General features: G+C 46.4%; 1 protein-coding gene across 8 annotated transcripts in view; it reads right to left on the bottom strand.

Moving 5' to 3' along the window:
• Positions 1-25,930, bottom strand: part of SLC24A2 (solute carrier family 24 member 2) — a 790,353-nt gene that overhangs the window by 420,233 nt on the left and 344,190 nt on the right. For all 8 annotated transcript variants that reach the window (XM_085634455.1, XM_085634470.1, XM_085634443.1 and 5 more), the window contains exon 4: positions 13,641-13,673. In XM_085634455.1, the coding sequence (XP_085490581.1) occupies positions 13,641-13,673 (33 nt within the window). The remainder of the gene's footprint in view (positions 1-13,640; positions 13,674-25,930) is intronic.

Here is a 25,930-nt window from a genome sequence, read left to right as displayed (position 1 = left end):
CCTGTAAAAGAGCTGCAGGAGTCATTGCTTTTTAAAGTGTTATCCTCATTTTTGGAAAGGTCCTAGAAGAACATGGCAAGATTTTAAGTAATGTACCATTCTTCAGAACAAAGGGACAACCATAAAAATTGAAAAATATGATTTCTGGAAAGGTTTTGTGAACTTTCTGGATAATGTGATTCCTACAGTGTGCACTGGACCTCAATTGGAATTAGTCAAAACCATTGTAGATGCTCCACCTCCAGTTAACAAACAACAGCTGCCGGCAGTGTTGGACCTTAATGGGCATTCCTAATGACTTTGCATCAAACACAATATATTTGAAGGATCTGATTATAAAAACTTGCTGACTTTGTTTCGGTTGGGAAAGTAAAAGGAAGTTTTTGAGAAGAAATAAAAGGTGGATACTATGTCTGCCATGCCCTTAAATCATTGGTGCATGTTGTATCACTGTTTGTGGCAGTTTGTATCTTGTGGGCACTGTGTAGTTAATTATTCAGTTGTTGAGAAGTAACTGCTATCATATTGTGTGGCAGAAAAGTCCAAGGAATTTACAAGGGGGTGGTGAGGGCAGATTTATTACGAAAACAGATCATACGCCATTGTTTTTACATCCTCAGATGGAAGATTAGGCATAAATCCACGCCGGGTCTGGCTAGGTTGACTTGTACATTATTAAAGTAGCAATTTGATGCGGAATACATTTTTAGCGGAAGAAATGTGTGCACTGATTGTCACACTTAGCCATAGTTAAAGCATGGCCAACTGGAATATGTGTTGAAATATGAAGTGTGTTTGATAGCACAGATTGATGTTAGGAATGTTGTTGGAGTATCTGAGGTGCTTGGCAGCTTTGCACAGGGCACAGATATTATGAGATGTGAAAAGTATAAATTAAGCTGTGCAACCATATGGCAAAACTAAAGAAGAACCGTGAAAGGAATATATGATATCACTGTGAATAAATAAATTTATATCAGCAGAATTTATTTTTAGGTGCTATACAGCAAAATACATCTTTACGCACAAGAAAATTCACAAAATTCCTAAAAAAAAAGATAAAAGTCCTATAATAAACAAGTAAAGCATGCAAAAGGGAGAAAGTGTGGATTAGGTTAGACTTGATCCTCTCACAATGAGACATGTTTGCTGATTTCAAGTTCCCCATATCTGCTGAACGGTGATGTAGGAATGGACTGCGTAACACATCGCATTCAGGTTAAGACACATTGCTTGACAAGAATATGGAAAATAAGGGCCTGATTACGACTTTGGCGGTGTGGCAGCAGGCCACCACGCCAGTGCCCCGATGCCACACCACTAAATCGGACAGCCTGTCAGATAAGGAGTTTTCTCCTGGTTTGGCGGATGGTGCTTCGGCGGTCCCAGGCAGTGAGCCTTAGAAAGGCAGCGCAATGGTAACGCAAAAGCACGTTCCTGCATAGCATGGACTTTGCAGTCCATGCCATGCAGGAACAGGGGGTACATAGAGACAGGGAGGGCACACCATGTTCCTCCGCCTGCATGCATTTCCTGACCCAGATACCCTTAGTTTCTTCACCGCCACACTTTTCATGGCGGGCTCACCACCACGAAAACTATGGCAGTGATGAAACTCATAATATGCTTGGTGATGCCGCAGCGGCACTACTAGCATATTGCGTGCCTAAGACCACTGCAAGACCGCCAGGGATTGTGGATCCCTGGCGGTAGCAGCAGTTCTATGGAAGTCTTACGGCGGTCCGCCTGCCCAAATTGTAATAGGGCATTTGGACCACCGGTGCGATAGTGCCAGCACTGCCGCCATGACTACAGTGGTCCATCTAAATGCCGTAGTAATAATCAGGCCCTTATTTTTTCATCATCAGCTAAGCACAGCAAGTCTGAAGAACCATAGCCTCTTGATGTTGGTTTTTCCCTGGTTAGATTGTCTGATGTCCCAGCTTTTAAAGAGATTTCTATATATGCAGTTTGTCAATGCCTCTGAGATGTCACTGTGTAAGAAGAAAGCATGCTCTACATTAGACGCTGTAGTTTCTTGGGCTGATTAGTTGCATGGCGCATGTTTAGTTGGTTTATATAGCCGATAATTATCCATACGGTTGTGGTCTATGCTTCTTGTAAGACTAATATTTCATGTTCAGTCAGAAAGTTTATTATGTGAATGTCATTCATTTGTTGGGCTACACTGACCATGTTTCGACAATAGAGTAGTTTCGATTCTCTTGGACTTTGTGTGGCCAGTTGCTAGTGAGTCCTGGCTAGTTTGTTCTAATTCTTGGCTCAGTTTTGCACTTGTGGTAAGTTTGTTGTTGTTATTCTTACTTTTTTTGTGAGCTGAAGACATTATCTGTCTGTTTGTGTTAGGTGAAGTTTGAGGCAAGGCTAGGGTCCCATAAAATGGTGATTCTTCCTCCAAAAAGTGAGATTCAGAGAGGTTTTGTTTTTAATGTTGTTACTATTTGCATTAGATCGACTCTTGGTGACTTTTGTGAGTGTGATTGTTTCTTGGTTCGTTAGGGGTTTGTTTACCCTCTTGCCTTTTCTCAATTTGGATCCATTATTTAGTGTTCTGTTTTTTAAAACATGGTTAATAAGTGGATTTGACTCCTGCATGTCTTCGATCAGGTTTGAATTTACTGTACCTACAAGAATGTAGTTCTCTCTAGGTCCCGGGCCTTTTTCCTGATGTTTCACCAGTTGAAGACCGTTTATTTATTTGTTTTTTATTTTATTTCAAAAGTTTTATATAGCTTGAATGCGACCCTCGCGGGTATCCAAATGCTTTACAAGCGAATCAAGGCACTAACATATATATCAGTCAAACATGGCCTATAAGCACATATCAATGAGAACATTTTGCTCAAAAAGATACAAATATGTAATCTAATCTAGAAATGTATTCATAAATATAAGTTTGACTTCTTTCTTGAAAGATGTGGTTGAAGGGATCATTCTTATTTCATGGGGGAGAGAGTTCCAAATACGAGGGGCAATGCCAGAGAAGGCGCTTTTGTAGGTTGTCTTTCTACAGAATCTCTGTGGTTTTAGCAGTAAGGTGCTGTAGCTTCTAGAAGATCTTGAGCCACCCAAAAGTTCAAGCTTCTTGGTGAGATAGCTTGGGGTAGTGTAGTGTAAAGCTTTGTGAGTCATGCATGTAATTTTCAATTGAATTGTTGCTTCATAGGAGAGCCAGTTGAGGGATTTCAGGTCAGGAGAGATGTGATTGTTCCTATTTGATCCTGTGATGAGTCTTGCAGCCAAGTTAAGGGAAGCCCTTAATGGGGCTGTTGTGGATCTGGGTAGGCCGGAAATGGTTGCACTTTCATACTCCAATCTGGGAATCACGAGGGCTTACACTGGAGACTTGAGGTCTTTTTGAGGGAGGAAGGGTTTTAGTTTTCTTAATATGTTCATTTGGAGATTTGCTCCTTTAGTAGTGGCACTAATGTGCTTTTGCATATTGAGGTTTTTGTCAAGGCAAGAGTAATTCCTAGTGATCTTGCGGAATCAAAAATTTGTGCTGTGCAATTGAATGCGGTTGATTGCTTCACCCATTCATTGACAGTACGTAGCTGATTCGGAGGAACGATTAAGAGGTATTCAGTTTTTTTAGTGTTAACTTTGAGTTGGTTGTATGACAGCCAATTCTTTTTTTTTTTTAAGAATTGGATTGAGGGATCTGATGTCTTCAGGGGATGAGACTGTCAGATAAAGTTGGATATCATCAGCATACAAATGATAGTGGATGTTGGATGCACTTAGGATTTCTGTTAATGGCTCCATGAATAGGTTAAAGAGGGTGGGTGAGAGGGAGGAACCTTGTGGGACTCAGAGTGTGACCGGAGCAATTTTAGAGAGGGACTGATTTACCTTTACTTTTTGTGTTCTATATTGAAGAAAAGTGGAGAACCAGTTTAGGACGGGCCCTGAGATACCCATCCTATGCTCAAGTAAGTTAAGTAGATAATCATGCTTAACCGTATCATATACTGAGGAAAGGTCCAGGAGGATTAAAAAACATTCCTTTTAACTGTGCCTTCCCTCAATATGTTTGTAAGCTATTTAGACACCCTGCTTGTAAGCAGAGTCAGACTAGGACACAAAATAGGCCCAGGCACCAAAATAAAAGTGGTCACCATCGGTGACCAAGATAGCTAAAAGAAAGGGTCACACATCTGCAAATCAGGTCAGTTTTGAACTTCTAAAGACACAATGTATAGGTATTTTCAAAAGTACATGTGACTGCATACATTTTGGCTTGCTACAGGAAATGCTTCTGGTAACATAGGAGAAATCAAGAGTAAAAACCTGGCCATCAGACAATAAAACAGGCCCACTAACTGCTTAATAATTGGCCCACAAAATGACCTTTCAGACCAGCACATCAAGCACTGCCTGGTTGCCCTAATTGCCAGTCCGACCCCGCTTGTATGCAAGGAACTTCTGTTTTTTGTTATTGACCATTTTTGTAATGTTGCTGATGGCAAATGTTCTTGTATCGTTTAGCTACTTCGTCACTGCTAGGTCACCTGATATGATTAAAGGATCCTGTAGCAACTTCAGATTTAACATTTCTGATGCATTTGTGGGCCATTGTGGGCGGCTGAATGAGTCTTTTAGATACAAGTATTGTGAAGTTGCTTTTTTGGCAGTATTTTTGTTCCCTGCAGATTTAATAGAGCAGTTTTGTTCTGGAGTGCTGTTTTTAGGGCCATTCATGTTCTGGAATGCTTTAAATGGCTTTGTGCAGTTAGAAGGTTCTGCATGCTTGGGCTGCCGATGCTTGCTCCTTTAGTGATTATGTGGTCTGATCTGGGTTGGGTCATGACAGTTCTTTCAATGAGATTTACTTTCGGGGGTTACCATGATGGGCTATGGAGCCTGTCTTCTGTAATTTAACATTTTCTAGTTGTAATTCTGCTATCTTGCGTTATAGTTCCAGCAAAAGTGTGGCGAGCTCAGGGCACGGACAGTCTTTTTGTTTTTTGGGCCTCAACCATATGGCTATGTCCATCTCCATGAACTGCTCTCCTGATTCGTAAGTTTGTGAGCTGGGTTATTTGTCTGTTTTTTCTGAGACTTCAGTTTGTTGTTGTTTCTTTGGCGGCGACTGAAATTGCCTATCAGAATTCAACCTTGGTCAAGCGTAAGTGGCAACATTGCCAATTTTAGATTCTTTGCTTAAGAAAAGATTTTGATTGATTGGCTAGACGAATCTAATACCCTGCTTGATCTGGGTCCTTTATCGCTTTTCTATTAGTTACACGCTTGGAGAGGTTTTCTGTTTGTTCTCCGCCTCATTTTCTTTCAGCTCATTCACGGAATCAACACAGAGAGAGAGGATTCTAATGTTATACTTGCAGAGAGAATCCAGAAGAGAATTGCAGCTAGGGGAATAAAAGTTTTTGGGGCCAAACATCTGACAAAACAAAAGTCTGCGCAGAGTTTTGAAGACCCACTATGAACAGAGACAATAGAGAATACTTAAAGGCTTTTGTCAAATATCCTAATAGTGATGAGCATTTGCATATCACTACTTTACTTATGCAACCAGCTGAACTACCTGAAAGAGGTTGGAACAAATTAGCTATAGAGTTCATGGGCCATTTAATTGTTTGCCATTACAGCAAACGTATGCAATTGCAGGTTATTACAGCATGTGGTCAGTAAAGAAGTTCTTGTCTGAGACCAACACTGCTATTGTGTCCAAATAATTAAGTTTTCTGTTTGCAGGGTTTCCTAGGGACTTCCTCTCTGGCAACAGGGTCCAGTTTATATCTAGGAAAAGCTAGAATGCCTTCAAGAGTGTGATGTTTGTTGTCATTGGAAAGCTCTTATCCTCAAGTGAAGATTTTTGGACAATGTTACCTTTGTGTCTGGAGATTACATGAGGCAGCCAGCATGCAGGGGAAGATGATGCACTTCTAGCGCTACCAGACAGGGGCCTCTGCACTCAGTGCATGGCTGAATGTCCCCGTGGATTAGGCCGCACCAAGGTTTCCATGGACACGTTCGCCCAGAAGCATGCTTCTTGACTTGTGAGGAGCATCGAGCAGGAAGAGGAGTGGCAGCACTGCAAAGCCAGCATTGGACAAAAGATGTCAAACTTGGTCTTCGTCATGAGCTTCACCGATATCTTACATGGAAGAAAGAGTCTTGGCTAACCCTAATGAAATGCCCTTTCCAAGATGGTGGTCTAGCCAGGAATTACTGTGTGAGCTTCCCAATTCAAGATGAAGTTAAATCTTTTCCTGGGATGTTAGTTTCTGTGATGTCAGCACCCTAAAAAAAGGAGGCACTAACGAGTGATGGATACATTACAATTCATTAATTCCCTTGCTTCTGCAACAATCTTCACCCACTTGCGACTATTTGTAACCCTGCTGTTAGCACCTTGCAGTCAGGATTCCCTTGGCGTCCTCTAGTTGATGTCCTGGTTTGTCTCTTTTCTCTGCCCTGACATCAGAGAGAGTGTAGTGCCTTGCTAATCTACTTCTGCATAGTCTTCATTTTTAGTCAAAATCTACATGATTACGAAGGAGATATTTTGCCCTTGTTGTTTTTTCTTCTTCATAATTGGGACTTACGTAAAGAGACACTTGACTACTTTCTGGTGTATTACGCAGTGCAGGGTGGCACCATGGCTCCTGGTAGGCGTCGCCCTTTCCTTGGCCAGTCAAGAAAGAAACTTGACAGATCGTCACAGCATCCCGTCTTTGACAGTCAAGTATGTTCATTGGGCACAAAGGATTGGAGTTAAGATTGGAAAGACTGTACTGGGAATGTTGTGGGCTCACAGATCTACCAATATTCAACTACTGATGTTTCCACCCATAAAAAACTGGGGGAAAGTCAAGCTTAGTCTGTCATATGCCCATGTGCGATTAGAGAATGTGCTGAAAGAAGAATTACGGATAAGGATTTTGAGCAAAAGGTTTTGGGACAAATTAGGAGAGATACAAATGAAGTCTAAAGTGGGATTTACGGAGGGTCGATCGTGTTTGGGAAACTACAGGGAGACTGTGCTGGAAGGATTGGTGAAATATGGAAAGAATTATTCAAGTCAGAGGTTCAAATTTGTTTAAGAAAGAGTTGGTAGACCAGAGTGCAGTGAAATTTCCCAAGGCGGTGTCTATGGCACCGGCGATTCTGGTATGGTGAAGTTTACGACGTTAAGTACCAGCAAGATTGTGTTAGTTACTTTCTAACATGGAGATTGACACCGGCATTGCAGAGGATGTTTGGTTCTATTTGATTGTAAGAAGGGGAAGATGTGTTATATCTTGTATTTGTATTATATTTTATGATAGTATTGTAGGAGAGTAGGGTCTGCTTTCTATGTTTACCCCCACTTTTTGCTTTTGCTTCACTGGTTTTCGACTTAGATGTGGCTGTGGGCCTGCCAATCAGACCCACAGCCCTGCTGTTCTCTCTCTACATGTATGCAATGTACTTTAGGTGCATAACCCAATTGGTTAGGATCACCTTATTGGCCCCTGTACAGTGTACCTTAGGTACCCAGGGCATAGGTGTACCCTAGGCCTACCAGGGGCTGTAGCATGTATTATGCCACCCCTGGCCTGGCCTTCCATTATGACACAACTGGCTGATCACTCAGCTGGGGCAAGGTTGTGTAATCACTCCTTGCTTAGGTGTAGTATTCCTATACCTACCTTATATGTAGACACATGTGTACCTATCAGCCACTCCTATGGCAGGCCTTAACAATCCTGGAGGCAGAGTGCTTGGTAACATGTGAGATGGTGCTCTAGCATGAGCTGAGCCTGTCTGCAGCTTTCGGAACCATGTCCTTATAGCTGTTCTATGATATAGCCTACCATATACCCTTAAAGTGCCTTATAATCTTAAACGGTTATGGTAACTATGGTTTGGCTTTATCAAAACATGTCGTGTAAGGTGTCTAACACTTTGGAATAATACCCCCATACCATTTCTGTCAATGAGGATATTATTCCTCCCTTCTAAAGGGAGAAGACATGTTGAAACCTACTTACCCAGTTAAAGTTAACCAGAGCCCCAGCATCACAAAATGGATGCTGCTGCCACAGACACATGTCTGACCTCCTGCTGCTGGGAGTTCTTCCAGTGAGGGAGGCTTGGACAATAGGTTTCCTGCCTTGGGAGGTGCGAGCACCACCCTAGACAGGATTTAGTGTATTGGGGCAGGGAGGGTTGAATGAAACTAGACACTGCCTGGGGCACACAAGGTGTCCCATGCATAGTCCAGTTCAAACCGGCGCTGGGGCACTCCAGCCCCAGCTCTGGCACGAAACTGGACAAAGGGAAGTGGGTGTAACCACTCCCCTTCCTTGTCCCACCCATAGGAGGGACCTTGCAGGTAGCCCAGACCACTAGCCCAGTATATCAGTAGGTAGCTGAGCCCTGCTAAATTAGATTAACCTGAATCTGCAACTTGTACAGAAACTCTGGACCTTCGACATTCGACCTCAGGAAGGAGACTGAAGAAATCTCCCTTGTGGCCAAGGAGTGACCACCCTGGGCAACCAGGCACCATCCAGCGACCGCTGCTTTGCGACCGATCCTACGAGGGACGACTGCAGAGACTGACCAGCGCTGAGACTTCCAGACACCTCTGACCCAGATCCACATCTCCAGCGAAGCTGAGACCCGTGGAGGCGACGAGGGACGTGGGACCGGCGACTTGGGAAAAGTGGCTAGTACCTGACTAGCGCAACTTCCGAGGCTCCCTCGAGGCTGTGCTTGGGGAATTGAGAAGCCCCCATCCCGAGCACCATCTGCAAAGAAGATCAGCTCCCCACACGTCACGTGTTCTGCGTGGGTCCCTTCTGCACCTGAGCTGCTCGACGTGTTGTCCGGTTGCTGGCCCGTTGGCTAGTGACTTCTGCGACGACGAACCTTTGTTTTTAACTTGCTGGTCCGGCTCCTCCAGACTAGCACCCGCTCCTCTGTAAAAGAGAAGCACCCCAGACCTTCCTGGTCTGCACCAGAAGCAAGTCCTCCATCCTGCGTGGGTTTCGCTTGCCAAGGCTTGTTGGGTCCTGACTCGACTTCAATGCCGCCGACAGCAAGAGCCTTCGTGCGACAGCTCACCTCCTGGTCCTGGTCGTCCTCGACGCCTCCTGGTACCCGTGACTGCTGCGACAAGCTTCACCTCTTCACCTGCATCTTCACGACATCGCCTGGTTCCTTCCCGGCTCCTGGCTGGTGACCTAGACTCTGTCCCTTCTGCTTGCAGGTTCCTTCCTTCTTGATCCCCTCCTTGGGATCCACCGGACACTCTTCACTGACTGCCTGTCAGCAACTTTCATTCAGGCATCCATAGGAGTCGACGACGAAACCCGACGCAAGTTCACACCTATGCACCCGCAGCCCGTGGGCTAGGTAACTTGAGCATTTCGGTGCTCACAAGGGTATTGACTATCCAAGGGTCTAGTTTCCAAGTCTCGACTTCCTAGCTATACCAGAAGTGTCCTAAAACTGCTAATTTCTAATAACTTGCATTTCTATCGACTTTTACGCATTACGCGTGAGTGTTTCCACTCTGCACCTGAATCCCGTGGGCCTCCCACTTCCTAACCTTTGGTAGTATAGTGTAGCCCCAGCGATTCCCTAGGCCTAGGCCTATCCTGTGTTCGTGACAGTGGTTCTTATACCACTTACTTAGTATATGGTTTGCGTGGGCCTAACTGTATTACTTACCAGTGTGACTTAATGTATGCTTAAATAAGACTGTGTTGTACTTACCTCGAATCTCATAAAGAGTGCTGAGGGTTTGACTAGAATAAATACATTCTATTTTTATACATATCTGTTGTGGTGTTCTTTCATTTGGTATTCAAGGGATTACATATGGTATAACAGCTGGGTTCACATGCCATTCAGAGTTTAGCCTAAGACAGCTCTTGTCCATGTTACCACTAGCATAGCTGGTCTATAAGGTTGACTTTACAACCAATCACCATAAGGGTTGTTTGGACTGATACAAGGTGTACACTAGAATTAGTGACATCATATATCAGGCCAACTTCTCACAAGTATGACTAAGTAGGTTTGTTATGTTCAAGATCAAACTAGTTTACTTCTTAGATTATTTTGTTCATTATATTGTATTGATCTTTGGGTACTGTTAGTTCACTGACTTATGACTATGCTGCATTGTATTCAATTAGTCAACTTTTTAATATTATATTTATACTTACTACTGGTGTGAACCTGTATTCTTTATAATGCATTCCCTTATAATATTCCAAATGAATTATTTTAATGAAATATGTAACTTATGTTTTACTAGCTTGACATTCTATCATTTTCAGCTTTTATTGATTTGTTGTCAAATTAATAATTTAATGCTTTAATATTTTATATTCACTATTTAATATTTAATGACATTTGTATTTCCTTTATTTGATATAATATGTTTTGCCCCTAATTTCCTTCTTTTTTCTGCTATTCTATGGAGTTTGATACATTTGCTTTTTTATTTACAATTATATTCATTATTTTTTCTCTACTATAACGTATTTTAAGATATGCAATGTTTTCACATATTTCTTGTACCGTATTTATGAAATGCTAATAAAAAATTATATCAAACTAGCTGGGTGTCTCAAGGGACCAGTTCCGGTACATTTGAATGAGTGTTCTTCCTACTTTGTACTTTCAGTACTTTCAATACTCTTATCTTTCTTTATTCCAACATTTTTACACAGAAAAGTCTGAATACCCAATCCTGAAAAGTATTTGCTGACACCTCTATTCGGTTGATACTGTGGAGCTTGGAAAGTACTAAATTGCTATGGCATGACCCGAGGAGCTCAGTGATATGTTTCATATCGGACCTGTTTTGAGGATTTAGTTAGCAAATCATTATTGTCATTTATACAGTGCTCTCTTACCACTACTGTGGCTTTGGAGCCACAATCTGAAGGCAACGCCAGCTTCCTTCAATTGCTTCACAATTGCCCTCTGGGGTGCCCATTGCTTTCCAGACAAGCTGCATAGAGCTTATAATCCATGCTTCCCTTAGACTAGTCCTGAGCGCCAACTGTCCCCGACTTTCACACACATGTGGAGAGAACCAGATTGGCCCAAACGAGGCTGGTAATAGGGTGTTCTTTTTGTAAGATTTACTTAACCACACCTACCACATCTATCCTGATACTTAGGTCAGAACCTTTCATAGAGGGCTACTGACCGTGGTAAGTGGGGAGGGGTTTGCGATGGATCAGATTGCTTACCATGAGCCTACATGGAATTCCACATACGCCAGGGCACAGTTAACATATTGTTTTTTCCTAAAAGACCACAGTCATAATGATGAAAGCCTAGGATTAAAAATTGAAGTAATATAGATGAATGTGGGTACTGTGTGCCACGGTATTGCACAAATGGCATGGGCTTTGTATTTGCCCTGTGTGCAATACCTGCAGATAAGAGTCACAGGACATGCCTTGCAGTTCTGTGAGTTGGGGATACTATGCAGAAGGCATGGTCTATTCTGTGTCCACAAGGCAATTATCACAGTGCATGGCCTAGCCCTGCACCAGTACCCAAGGCTGTAGAACACACAGGAAATGCCCCAGAACATAATTCTTTTTACAAGATGCAAACCTCTAAATGCATGTTAAGCTACCCCGTGTATAATACAGTGCCCTTAAATGTGAATATCCAGTTCATACCTCATACCTCAAACACTGGCAGTGTTTTTTTTGCAAAAAAGGGGTTTTCCTGTGATCCTGGAATAATATTTAAAGTACCCTTGGGACAGAGCTCCACCATTTTGCCAAAAAAATGTAGTTCAGGACAAGGCCTGGAGACCTCAACTCAGCTCTGCACATCTCATAACATTTTTAACTCCTGGCAGCCAAACACATTCTCAGATTGAAATCGTGGGATTCATGAGCTGGTCGTCAGGCCAACTGTCATATAGCCATTAACTACACTTGGCTAGTGGCCAGGGCCCGTGTGGGCACTATATGCTGGCTGTGCCCTGTGCCCAGTAACCTTGTCAGTAGTGCCCAAAGGGTATGGCTAGTGCCCTTTTGGCAGACAGGGCCTGTCCTCAATACAAGCTGTCCAGACTGGTATCTGTGGGGATATCACTCTGGACAAGTACAAGTGTCCTAGTGTTTCTAGACCCAGTGATATTGGGTCCAGTAATACTGGACTCAGTTTTACCTGGTGCAACTCCGCACCGAGTGCAACCATGGATGACCGCAGACAGAGTTGCAGTTGAGTAACTGCCCCCCTCCCCCCACTCCCAACCCTGTGAATCAGGAAGCAGATGCTTTCATTAGTGCTGCCCTGCCCTGCTGGGCACTCTCCTTGACCCCACCCGCTGGCTGTACCCTGACTTACAGCATCCCCCTGCAGCCATTTGCCACCTGCAAACAGCAATTGATAAATGGCAGTAGTAAAGGGCCCGTTACTGGGCCTGCAGTCAGGAATGACATGCTGAAAAGTATCCAGTATTCCTGGCTTCGCGTGGTATTCTACATTCTGGAGTCAATACCCTTTTATTTAGTACAGGGTTATCACATAGAATTGGAGATTTGGGCCCCTTGTATCAATGCACCAAGTAATGGTCCACTCTTAAGAAAGCTCAAAGGAGCCTTTTTGCAGAATAAACAAGCATTAGCAATGTTAAGAAGTCTGGCTTTAAAATAATGTTGTATGGTGATGTTAAGTATTACAAGTAGATAGCATGGGAATGGATCTATATTGTGTAGACGCAAATAACTGTAGAATAATATTGGTGTAGGTTAAAGGGTCAGGTGACAGTTGCACTGTCAAGTCAGACCCAAAATCCATGTTGGTCAATGACTACCTTCCTGGTGCTTCTGTCAGAGAAAAACACCATAGATTAACTGGTTACCAAAGACAATTTAAATTGATCTGCCATTGAAAGTTCAACCTCAGTCAGCTGGATAAATAAATAAAATGATCACAGCTGTGTGGAGAGCCTGCACCTTTTTGTGGAAGCACACAACTTCTGCCCAATGAAAACATTTACAATGCCAATAGGTGAAACTCTCCCAAATACGAGACCTATTGTACTGCAAATGAGTGCGATAAAAATAAAAAAAGGTTTTAAGAGAGACTCTGTCTTTTCTGTAACAGCAGGCAGAACAGAGCTATTTGAGAAAATAGTGCTAGGAGGCTGTAATTACAGCCTACAGAGCAACAACACACATAACAGGGGGTGTTGCCATGGGAGGTTACAAAATGAGACAAAGCAGTACTAAGCCTTTTGGCCAAATAACAGCCACAGTTTACAGTGGACAATGACACAAGCCAATGAAAAATGCGGGCGGAGAGTGGCCGGAGCTTCAAGTCCCTACCTCAAGACAGCATGCCTTGCAAAGCAGCCCATGCGCTGCCCAGGCTAGACCTCACAATTATTAGATTTACACTTGGAAAACGTTCGTAAATCGATGCTTGAGTGTGATTTTGGAGTCAAAATAAAATTATGAATTTAAAAATACTGTTATTTTTTTCTTTATTACTTTTGAACGCCCCCTGCTTATTTTAATTTTCTCTCTACCACAATGAATCTCTGATCAGTCTGCAACATTTTAACATCTCTTTAAAAAAAAACAGGGCTTGGACAATAATTGAAAAGTGTATTTGCTGACCTTGGTTGGCGAAGGCTTATTGTCGATCCATGTCTGTAAGAGAGAAAAAAACATAATCTTAAAATGTGACATGGATAATGAAGCCATTAACCTGAAAAAACAATAGCAACACTGCAACACTCTTCTTCGCATGGAAATAACCAAATTTCGGTTTAGTAAAGCTGCTAGTGATTACCTCATCACCATTCCTGCTGGGAATGCTGCTTACCTCATCACCATTCCTGCTGGATTATCACCGGGGAGCATTATGGCTGCCTAGACTACCCCTTCTGATGTAGTATGCAGAGATTGTTTTATTAGATTAGATTTATGACACTATTTGTGTTGAGATCGCATTGTGATTGTGAATAATGTCTTTACCCCTTCATTTCTTAGATATGTTTAAAAAATTGAAGTTTTTGTGCTGTTGCCATCATCTCTATGGCAGGTTGTGTATAAGTTGTATTATTGTGATTGTGCAGTTAGAGCATTACCTTTTAGAAAACACTGCTGTTGTATGGTAGTATTGCTCATTTAATTTTACTTTATTGTTTTGCTGTTGGATCTCAATATCATCTGTCTTAAGAGCCCCAGCCATAAGTGTTTTAGTGTTGGGTGAGTGACCTGTGCCATTTGCTTATTGAATGCTGTGTGATGGTTGTGATGGTGGTATATCAACAACGAGTGGGGGGCTGGGGGCGCTTACTGGTCCATCATACAAGCCCCTAGAACATATCAATTCTATCAAAAGAGTATGCAATTCCTAGAACCCAATTAGGCCATCTCTTGCCATTGATTTGAGAATGGTCTTCTTCCTACATAAACATTCGTAGATACTTACTCCCCTCAGCACACAAGGAGTCCATACTCTTATTTCTGCTGCCAACCTGGCAGTGCACAGGGTGAATGCAGTGCTAAATCAGGGAATCCCCTCTGCTATCTGCTGGTGCGCAGAAGAAACCAGTTTCTCTTTTGTCTCACTCTAGCGGATCACAAGGACTGGAAGGTGGCGTAAGAGGGAGGAGGAAGTGGCAACTCAGCAACACCAAGTTGAGTGAACTACTCTCACAGAGAGAAAACACCCAAAGAGTAGTGAAGAAAAAAAAGACAATATGCACATCGATGCCTGGAATATGAGCAAGATAGTTTCCGTTCCCAGTCGCAGCGGCCATCTTGTGCGTGAGCCCTGGTCACAGCACGCAGACTCATCAGCAGCATACAGCATATTCAGCTCCGAATAGGTATATAAAAAGGAGTGTGGCGGAAGCTGAATATCATAATTTCACAAGAAATGTAACCTTGTGGGCATCTCACTCTGTACATCTGTAAATCAGAGAAACATTAATTTATTTTTCTCATTTTCTTTCTATATCTTATAAGTGCTTTAGTTGAGTCATATGTAAGATCACATTAATTCAATGGCTTTCAGTAATAAATGGAAACAGGTTTTCGTTGGTTTACAACGTAAAAAAAATAATCTCATAAAAGTAATTGCCCGTTTTACCAAATCTCAGAATCAGATATGCTAAACGCAGTGCTTAATTTGAGTTGGTGGTTTCTGGTGCTCAGCACCGGCACTCAATTGTCAATACCTGCCCTTATGACAGACTGCCACATGGTGGCACTGTTTGCCTAATTTAGAAATGAGCACAACAGTTGTTTATTCATTCAATATGTTTTAAAAATGACTATTCCCATGAGGCACAGGGTCAGACTGATTTGCATATGGCCAGGTCGAAACTGGGGTGGCGGAATGAGTTAAAGAATGATGATGGGAGGAGGAGCCTAGCGCGCAACCAAGATGGCCGCGTAGGTGCGAGGCTCCCGAGGACCTCCGAACCTCCACGACTATCCTGAATTTATCCTGTCTCGGATGAGGGGAATGTGTTGGTGAGCCTGAGCTGAGGTGGCACCCGTTTCCCGTTGTCAAATCGGACCTCGGACACCGGAGTGAGCACCGATTGAAGTCTGCGGCCTTCTCCTCGCCAGACCCCGGATTTGCGCTGAGGGGTGACCCAGTGACAAAGTGAACAACAGCGGCGGGCCGGGCCTGGCGAGTCGCGCACCCCGCGCTTTCGCTTTCTTGCAATCACTGCAGGGCTGGGTCGCGGGGCTCTTTGTGTTGGTGTGGTCTCGCTGGGAGACTTGGCCTGCCCGCCGGCTGTGACCCACCCCGCCGATCGGGGGTGGCCCCCCCCGGAGCTTGTGGCCCTGATTGCCTGCCCTTCACGACGTGACTGGTGCGACCGGGAGACTAGTGGCCATGGCCACCAAACAAGATGGAGACCGGGCAAAGACCAAGCCGACCCGGCGTGGCACCACCCATCAGGCCAACAGTATGGACCGCTATACCCTCCAGAAGGGATCTCCCGGCGGACCGCACAAATCCCCTGAGGACCCTCCTGATGCCCCGGACCTGCCCACGGATCTGACTCTGCGGGATGTCATGGGCGCCATTGCCGAGATGAAGGCCTCGGTAGGCCAGCGGTTCGACACACTGGCACAGAAGATCGACTCGGTCCTCGTGGATGTTGGCCTGGTGAGGGCCGATCTTTCCAAGACCAACGACCGAGTTGATTCTTTGGCCCACACCGCATCGGGCCTTACTACTGATGTGGCGGCGCTACAAACAGAGGTGCGCCGGCTTAGTCAGGCGAGCGCGCTTATGGATCGGCGCCTGGTGGACTCCGAGAGTCGGGCCCGGAGAAACAACATCCGCATCATCGGCGTACCCGAGGGACGGGAGGAAGCGGCGGCGGACCTATTTGTGGAGGACCTGATCGCTACCCATCTCCAGCCACGGGGCCGGAGTAAATTCTTCACGGTGGAGCGGGCCCACAGGGTTCCCGGGGGAAGGCCGAAGGTCGGAGCCCCTCCGCGGCCCCTCATTGCCCGGATTTTCAACTTTCGGGACAGAGACGCTATCCTGCAAGCCTCCAGACTGTTGGGGCCGGTTAAGCTTGACAACATGGAGGTGAACTTTTATCCGGATTTCACCCCAGCGGTCCAGACGCAGAGACTGAGCTTCCAAGGCGTCAAGCGCCGTCTTCGGGACTTGAACCTTAAATACGCAATGCTCTTCCCAGCCAAGCTGCGAGTGGAGGTAGAGGGTCGCACGCACTTTTTTGATCGCCCCGAAGCGGCCGGAGACTGGCTGGACACTCTGTCTGGGGATCGTAATCTGGGGGGCGGGGGGAGACGGCACACTGGATCGGGACTGAGGGGGTGATGTTGGGCTTCACTCTGGACAAAAATGTTGCCACTCTCGATTAAGCATCTGTCTGTATAATTTCCCCTCCTATGGAGGTTGTGTGGGGTCTCTTGGGGGTTCTTCCTCCTCCTCTAGGGGGCTTAGCTAGTTTTTATTATATATATGGGGCGACAGGCACACTGCACGTTGGGGGGGCTGTTCGGGCTCATGCAGGGGTGCAGGGAGGGGGGAGTTTTGTTGGGGTGGGTGGGTAGGGATGGGGGGGTGTTGTTCGTTTTCACCACAAGGCAAAGGTATCATTGTGCTAGCTCTATAGTGCTCTCGGGGGGACGAATGGTGGCTCTTGTCTATGATGGGGGGTAGGGAACTAACTCTTTTGTCCTGGAACGTGAATGGACTGGGGGACAGGATTAAACGTGGGGTGGTCCTGCAGTTCTTGAAGCGAATCTCGCCCGATGTAGTTTTTCTGCAGGAGACACACCTCATTGGCAACTCCTTCTGCGCCATGAATCGGCGTGGCTATCGCCTAGTGGCCCATTCGGGCTTTACATCTGGCTCAAGGGGTGTGGGCATCATGGTTAAGAACTCGCTTCCGCTGGAGATTGATGAGGTGCTCCATGACGACAGGGGACGTTACGCGGTCTTGGTGGGAAGGATGGAGGGCAAAGTGGTGGTTTTTGTGTCAGTATACGTCCCACCGGGGCTGCAGTCGACTACCTTTGCGGACCTGGGGCGCCTCCTCCTTGGCCTTCCGGGGGGGATTCTGGTGGTGGGGGGGGATTTCAATGCGGTGGTTTCCGGGACTGTGGATCGTCACCCCCCTAGGGACCTCCCCCGGGCCCAAGCGTGGCTCTCTGGTCTATTGGACACTTTGGGATTGGTGGATTGCTGGCGTTTAAAACATCCCACGCAGTTACAGTATACCTTCCATTCGGGGGCCCATGGTAGTCTCTCACGACTAGATTATGTCCTGGTCCCGGCGGCCTATGTTGGGAGGGTGGGAGAGGTGCGCCATTTGGCACGGGGTATCTCGGACCATTCCCCGCTCCTGTTACACCTGGACCTTTTTCCGAGGGGTGAGGGTAGGGTGGTCCCGATCAATCCCTGGTACTTGCGCGACCCCACTATTCGCGCTGAATTGATTAAATCCCTCCAGCGCTACTTTGACGAGAATGTGGGGTCCGTGCCTTCGGCTGTCTCACTGTGGGAGGCATTCAAGACAGTACTACGAGGAGAGGCCCTGTCCCTCATTTCCCACACCCGGAGGCGCGAGCGGGAGGAGGTGACCCGGGTGGAAGCTGAGATAGCCGAGTTGGAGGGTAATCTAGAAAGCGGGGTGACGGATGCCGTATTGCATGTCCTCCAACTCAAGCAAGCGGCCTATAGGGCCCTCATCACGGAGGCAGCCAGGGGCCTCAGTAGAGAGCAACAGGGGAGATTGTATGATGTGGGTGATAAGGCTGGTAAATTGATTGCGTGGCTGGACAAAAAGGAGAGAGCGAGTCGTGTAGTCCCGCTGATTGAGAAAACAGACGGTGTGTGTGTTACTGAGCCGGAAGAAATTGTCTCCTGCTTCGCGGACTATTTCCGTGGGGTGTATTCCCCGGTGTCTTCCTGCTCTGAAGAGGATTCCCGTACCCTGCTCAGGGATATCGCGCTGCCTTCCCTTTCGGAGGAGGACAGAGTGTCGTTGGACGCCGCTCCAACCTCCGACGAAATCGCCCTCGCCATACGTTCGGTCGCTTCCGGCAAGGCCATGGGTCCTAATGGTCTCCCCATCGAGTTGTACAAATTGAGACCGGATACGCTGGCACCACATCTCCGATCGATGTTCCTGGAGGCCCATTCGGTGGGCTCCCTCCCGCTGGACCAGCGTCTGGCTACAATCGTGGTTATCCACAAGGAGGGGAGACCTCGGGACCGGGTTACATCCTATCGGCCCATTTCGCTACTGAACGCGGAGCCTAAAATTCTCGCCAAGGTCCTGGCCAATCGGCTGGTCGGCGTGGTGGGCGAACTGGTTCACCAGGATCAGTCCGGCTTTATTCCCCATCGTAACACAGCTCTTAACTTGCGGCGTTTGCATGGGGTGCTTGCACGTGTTCAGTACATACGGGAGCCGGCCATTTTGGCATCCCTGGACGCCACCATGGCGTTTGATACGCTTGAATGGCCATACATCTGGGCGATGCTTGCGAAGTTTGGCTTTGGCGCAGGGTTCATCAGTTGGGTCAAATTGCTGTATTCGGGCCCATTGGCGCAGGTGGTGGTGAACGGTAGAGTATCGGCTCCGTTCGAGCTGGGCCGGGGCACGCGGCAGGGCTGCCCCTTATCGCCGCTCCTTTTTGCGCTTGCCTTGGAGCCCCTGGCGGAGTGGCTGCGGTGGGAGCCTTCCATCCGTGGTCTCCGTTGGACCCCCGAGCATGAGGACCGCGTATCCCTATACGCTGATGACATCCTCTTGTACCTAGCTTCCCCACGTAACTCACTTATAGTACTGGTTGATGTTTTGCATTCATTTGGTCGTAACTCCGGCCTTGTCATCAACTGGGCTAAATTGTGCGTGTATGTTCTCTCTGGGGAGGCGCCCATTTTCCCGCGGGGCTGTCCGATCCAGATCGCCCCGCAGGGATTCCGGTACCTGGGTGTCTTCATTAATCTGGACCCGGAGGCCCGGTATGATCGGAACTTGCTTCCCCCCCTCCAGCGCCTGAAGGAAGATGTCACGCGCTGGTGGCGCTTGCCGCTCTCGCCGCTCGGCCGGGCGGCATTGTTTAAGATGATGTCTCTACCGCGCTTCCTCTACGCTTTGCAGAATACTATGGACCCCGTCCCAGCGCGCTACTTCCGTGAGGTGGAGAGTTTGCAGTGCCGCCTGTTCTGGGACGGGAGGCCGCGTATCGCCCTGGCGAAGCTGACGCTCCCATGGTATGACGGCGGGATTGCCCTCCCGGATATCAAACGATACTATTGGGCCTCCCAGCTGGCTGCAATTAATCACGGCCTGTATGGGCCCGCTTTAAACCCGGCATTCGAAATGGATAAGATGCTACTCCCGGGTGGGGACTATAATCGAGCGCTCTACTCCAGCACGCCCGACGCTCGGCTGACCGGCCCCACGCGTGTCATGGTGCGAGTGTGGCACGCGGCTAATGTGGCGATGGGGTGGAAGGATCGTCTGACCCGGGCGTCACCACTATACGCGTCCGAGCAGTTGGGCTCCCTGTGGACCTCGAAGGGCTTCGAGAAGTGGGACATGATAGGCATTAGCAAGGTGGGGGATCTCTGGACGAGGGGAGGATTTAAAACATTCGAGATGCTGCAGACGGAGTTCCACTTGTATGGCAGGGACTACTTTCGGTATTTGCAGATCCGTCATGCACTGGGCTCCGTCTTCCCGGACGTTGCATCCATCCCGGAGTGTTCCCCCCTTGAGGATAGAGTGCTGGATGGACACGTTCCGGACAGCACGATCTCACTGATCTACAAAAAACTGATCAATGACCGCACGGGATTGCTGATTGCCCTTCGTGAGGCTTGGGTTGCCGATGGACTGGAGCTGGACGACGAGGACTGGACCCTTGCGGTGGCCTCCCCGAAAGAGGTGGCCATACCGGCCCGCCTTCGCTTCGTCCAGCTCAAGATACTCCACAGAGTCTACATGACGGGGCCGAGGCTTCTGCGTATGGGCTATGCTGTGGACGGGTTGTGTAAGCGTGGGTGTGGCGCTTTGGGGACCTTTCTGCATATATTGTGGGAATGCCCGGAGGTGGAGCGATTCTGGCGTGGTGTGCATGAGGTCCTGCGTGTGGTTACGCATGTGGTGCTGCTACCCGAAGCGAGGAGATGCCTGTTGAATGTGTGGGAACCTACCGACTACTCGGCGCCACAGACGTGGTGGGTGACTCTGGGATATATGGTGGCCAAGCGTGATATTGCTCAACTGTGGGGATCTCAGAGGTCCCCGACTGTCTCGGCCTGGAAGGAACATATGGATTGGTGCATGTTTCGGGAAAAGGTGGTGTATGTTGCGAGAGGTAAGCCTGGGACATGGGTGAAAGTCTGGGGCCCCTGGAACGCCTACCGCGGGGGAATCTGTACTCCACCGTTATTGCCCGATCCGTCGCCTGCCCCATCCCCGTAGCCGACCCATCTTCCCTGTTCCGGGCATTGAGTTTTACCCAGCCCTAATCCTGATCTCTTCCCCTTCTTGATACTCCTATGGATTGGTAGGGTCCCCCTCTCGGGGGAGCACATGCTGCTATTTCTGATTGTAGATTGCCTTGTGGTTTTTTGTTTTTTCTGGTTGTTATTTCAGTTTAAAATGAAACCGTACAGTGGGGTCCGGATGGTGTGGCTATCAACGCTACTAACTCCTGTGCATCTTCCTTAGCCGCAACGCGCGCTCTACAATGTGTATCATATGCTCCTTTTGTTTACTAGCGGCCGGCCGGAAGATTGTAGGCCCATCTTTGTATATTTTTTGAGTTTTGTGATAAACGGTTTCAAAAAAAAAAAAAAAAAAAGAATGATGATGGATTAAAACCAGATCAGTTGACTGGGGGTGAGTGCTTGCATTGTTCAATACTACGTCCATCATCCCCTTTGGCTTTGCTTTGTTCGCCCTAAGTTGGCAGGGTATGCCCAGGCGTGGGTACCTTGCTCACTTTGCCACTGGATTCAAGCTAGCCTGGCTGATGACGGCTGATTAGCCAGAAACCGGTCCCAGGATGCTGGTTTCCAGTCCAGGGAAGACATGGCTTGGCAGTTCGGGCTGGACTGTTCCAATGAGGCACAGGGTCAGACTGATTTGCATATTGCCATATCTGAACTGGGGTGGCAGAGTGAGCTAAAGAATGATGATGGATTAAACCCAGATCAGTTGACTGGGGGTGAGTGCTTGCATTGTTCAACACTCCGTCCATCATCCCCTTTGGTTTTGCTTTATTCGCCCAAAAAAGGACTATTGCCTGCCACCCAAGCCATTCTTATAGCTTTGGGGCTTGGAATAGTCTGAATTGTCACACGTGTAAGAGTTTGATGGTTATTACTTCTGTTGGTATACTTGCCAGCGTTAGCAAGGGTGATGGGTTTTGCAAGCTCCAGTGGCCTCCTGGTGAGGGCCCTGGCACCAAGTGTTTTACAAAATAAGCACTGGCTAAACGTTTGTCACCACTGGATGAGAATGATATACTATGATAAACAGGGGAGTATTGAGAAATAGGGACAATAGTTGAGAAACTGAGTGGTTAATGAGTCATATTGCATATTAGTAAAAGGGCGAGGTTAGTGAGCTATAGAGGGTAATGATGAGAGAAGAAGGAGTTGACGAGAAACAGAGGGCAGTAGTAGGAGACTGGGGGGCTAGTAGTGACAAAAGATACTATAAATGGGTCTGGAGACCGTGGATGATAATTGTGAGGGAAGATTGGCATTTAAGGGGACATTTTTGGGAGCTCACAGAGATTTGGTATAGCAGTAAATTGAGGTTTGGGAGACATGGGAAATAGTAATAGATGAAAGATTGGTAGGGGTGAATGGGGACAGAGATAATAGAGTTATGGGAGATGAGGAAGTAAAAGATGGAGGATAATAGAGATGAGCAAGAGATGAAGGAGCAGAAAGAGATGGAAAGGAATAGTGAGAGATAAAGTGAATAGTGAAAGATTGAAGTGCGGTGAGAGATAGGAAAAAAGCGAAATATGAGGTAGCGAGAACTGAAGAGGTTTAGTGAAAGATGGGACTGGTGAGGAAAAGTGATAGTGAGAGGTAAGGGTGATGGTAGGTGATGGATGGGGTTAGTGAGAGATTGGCGGATAGTGTGATGAGGAGGACTAGGGATAATAGAGACAGTGAGAAATGACAGTGGTGAGAAGCAGAAGGAAACAGAGAGAGAAAATGTACTTTACGGGTAAATAGTGCTCTATGGCGGGGCATTTGGAGAGTTGGAAGGTGGAGAGAGATAGCTAAAGATGGAGGCATCTAATAAGAAATTACAGAATGAGCTACAATATTTTAGGCTCTGAGTTACTATAGTAAATGAAATGTAACATAAATGTTAACTACCAAAAACAAAACATAGAAAAACTCTACATTATCATGCCCACTGACTTTGCTTTTTCCAATCAAAATAGTTAATTTTTTAACAGCACCATAAACATATGTCAACTCTCATCCTGGAGTCTCCAGCTGGAGAAATTATTTTTATAAAATAGGGTCTTCACTTTAAGAGGATGCTTTTGCACTTTGTTGTGACCTATAGCTTTCATGTAAGGATTATAGATCTAATTGCAGGGGGGTCGCGTCACTCACACTCGTGTATTTCCAACTTTTGATGGGTCTGAAAGAAGGAGGAAAGAACTTGAGATATTTGGGCAGCTAACAGGGACCTGAAGCTAGCACTTTTTCCAAGGTACAACGGGGTAAGTAATCATCAAAGCAGATGACAGAAATGGGACATATTGGCTTCAAATAGAGCTTTTATTGACTACAGAGATTGGGGCCTGTGAACCTGGTGAAACTGATGGGTAGTGCAAGCAGTGTTGGCATGAAAAAGGAGTGAAGTCTCTCTACTCTCCCCTAGAAAGCCAGTGGTGCAGCCATAGATGCAAAGGTAAGCCAAATATTCACTGTGCCAGAAGGTAAGCATTTCTCAATTTTCACACAGTAAAAGGGAAGTAGGACACCTTGAACTCAAATGTTAATTAAAAATCTGGGGACAGGTTGAGAGATGGAACAGTACATTAAGGGACAGAGACTCACAGGCAAAAAGGAATCTTGCCTGCTTCCCTAACCTAAGTCATTACTCAACCTTTTGAACAAGAAGAATAGCATTCCTCCACCTCTCTTCTTCAATTTTTTCTCGTCTCTATTCTACCTTCCATCTTCTAACCCTCAGGCCTCCACCTTCCTCTTGCCCCTCACTTATTCTTCCCCACTATAACTTTTTTCTGTCCTTCTTCTTTTTCATGTACCACATCACTTGGGCTGTTTGTCAATCAACACTAAATCAATGCCCAGTAACTGTCTAAAATTTACAATCTGATATCAAACTCAAAACCAAACCAACACTTCATTATCGTAGCACGGCTTGGAGATGCTGCATGTCCGCTATTGTATTAGCTGATCCCCCAGAACATTGATTCCTTACCTGTAAGCAGCAAAGGCAAGCTAGAAGGGAATTAGGGATCATCTTCGAAGAATCATTACAAAGGACCACCATTGAAGACATTGCCTTGGCAGATTGCAAATCCCTACTAGTCCACTGTGCACCCAAATCTACCTTCTTGCATTCATTTCTACTGACCAACAAACCACTATCGAACAACAGAGCTTTCACAGGTCCTATTCTGGAAGTCATCTTGGACCTCTCTCAAAACCACCCCAACTGTCAACATTTGGTATGACCAGCTTTCCCTCCCACTACCAAGAACCATCACAGCAAACCTGGAAGCCCATGGTTTCTTACAGTGAGTCACCGAGCCAACACACACAGCTGCCCACATCCTTCATGTAATTTTTCCTGGACTGGTAACATTGTGGTCGAACAACAAATCTTTCACAGATCCCGTTCTAGAAGCCATCTTGGAGGTCTCCCTTACCACCCTCGCTCTCAACATTTGGTATGACCAACTTTCCCTCCCAACGCCAAGAACCATTACGACAAACATAGAAGATACTAGTTTCTCACAGCAGGTCACTGGGCCAACACACACAACAACCAGCATCCAGCCTGGCCTAGAGACATTACGGTCAAAGGGAAGAAACCTGCCTCTGAGGAGACCACTAACTCATCTCTTTCACCATCAAGCTTCCCACAAAATCAAGCTTTACTATAACAATAATCTCTACCACCTATAGATGCTTGAACAAACTCAATCACTCAGAACTCTACTCTTATCTCCCAAAAGTTTCACAGCCTAAACAAATTACAGAAGTAAATTGGTGTGCAATTAACTCTGTAGCCTTTAATAACCAATCCCTCTCAAAACATTAGTGTTTAATTGATAATAACACAAGATGACTTGAATCAATGAAAAAATAAACTAGATGAATTCTGAAATAAGTGTAGCTCAACACAAGGAAAACAAATCCAAAAATGTGCTGACAAAATTGTTCTCCAATAACTCAAAAGTATCTGCAAACTCTTCTTGAAGAAGGCAAACTACTATATTGCTCAAACTCGGCCACCAACACCAAATGCCTTATGAAGGCACTCCATATATTCCATAGAAATCTGCAACACTCTGTGCCCTACCGTAAAAATGTCCCAATTCCAATATTTCTGCCAAAGCAAAGATTCTACAACTACATCACACAAACAACACGCCAGCCTCCTCTTATCTGAAACAAAGACTGAGCACAACCAGATCTATGCCACTCCCTTCCTTTAAGTGACCCTCACCTTCTGAATACTGCATTCTGGCCACGGCTACTGGAACTACTGGCTCATTAGGTGACCCTGCTTTTAACAAAGAATATTCTTTTTTTCCACAGTCACTGTACCTCCAGCAAGAAACATCAGCCAACACCTCCCTATCTTCAGGAACCCTCCTCTAAGTGCTCATGATCAGCAGAACTTCACATGGGAGGGGCCAGTAGGCAAGCACCCTCGCTGCCACAGATAAAAAGATCTGGTCATCACTAGTTCTGTTCAAGCAAAGAAGTGCAACTACTGCTGCCTTATGCTCGAAACCCAACACGAGGACCGTAGTCATCTGTCCTCTCTGGCTGTATCCTTGGCGTGTCCGTCGAGGCCTCAGGTCAGGTCCTGGGCTTCACATTGTCAGGGAGAGGCACATGCTAGATTAGTGTGATGCCAGGGCCAAAATAAAAAGCCAGGGTACAAGATACACACGAAGATAGGCGGGCAGAGGTATACACCTGTATACAATGAAGGGAACATTCCCTTAACAACATCAAGCGTCCCCAGCGCCAGGAGGTGCCAACGCAGATCCTCTGCACCAGGCTGCGCATAAAAGAGGCCTCGGGCCCCTGCAGCGCGGCGGCCCCTACGGACAGCAGCACCTGCACTTTATTACGCACCGCCACTTTGCTCACCGGGACCACAACATCCAGCGTCCCTAGTGCCAGGAGGCGC

This window comes from Triturus cristatus, chromosome 2_1, assembly GCF_964204655.1.
Source record: "Triturus cristatus chromosome 2_1, aTriCri1.1, whole genome shotgun sequence".
NCBI classification, from domain to species: domain Eukaryota; kingdom Metazoa; phylum Chordata; class Amphibia; order Caudata; family Salamandridae; genus Triturus; species Triturus cristatus.
The sequence above is the reverse complement of the archived record's forward strand: the minus strand, read 5'-3'. Positions and strand labels throughout refer to the sequence as shown.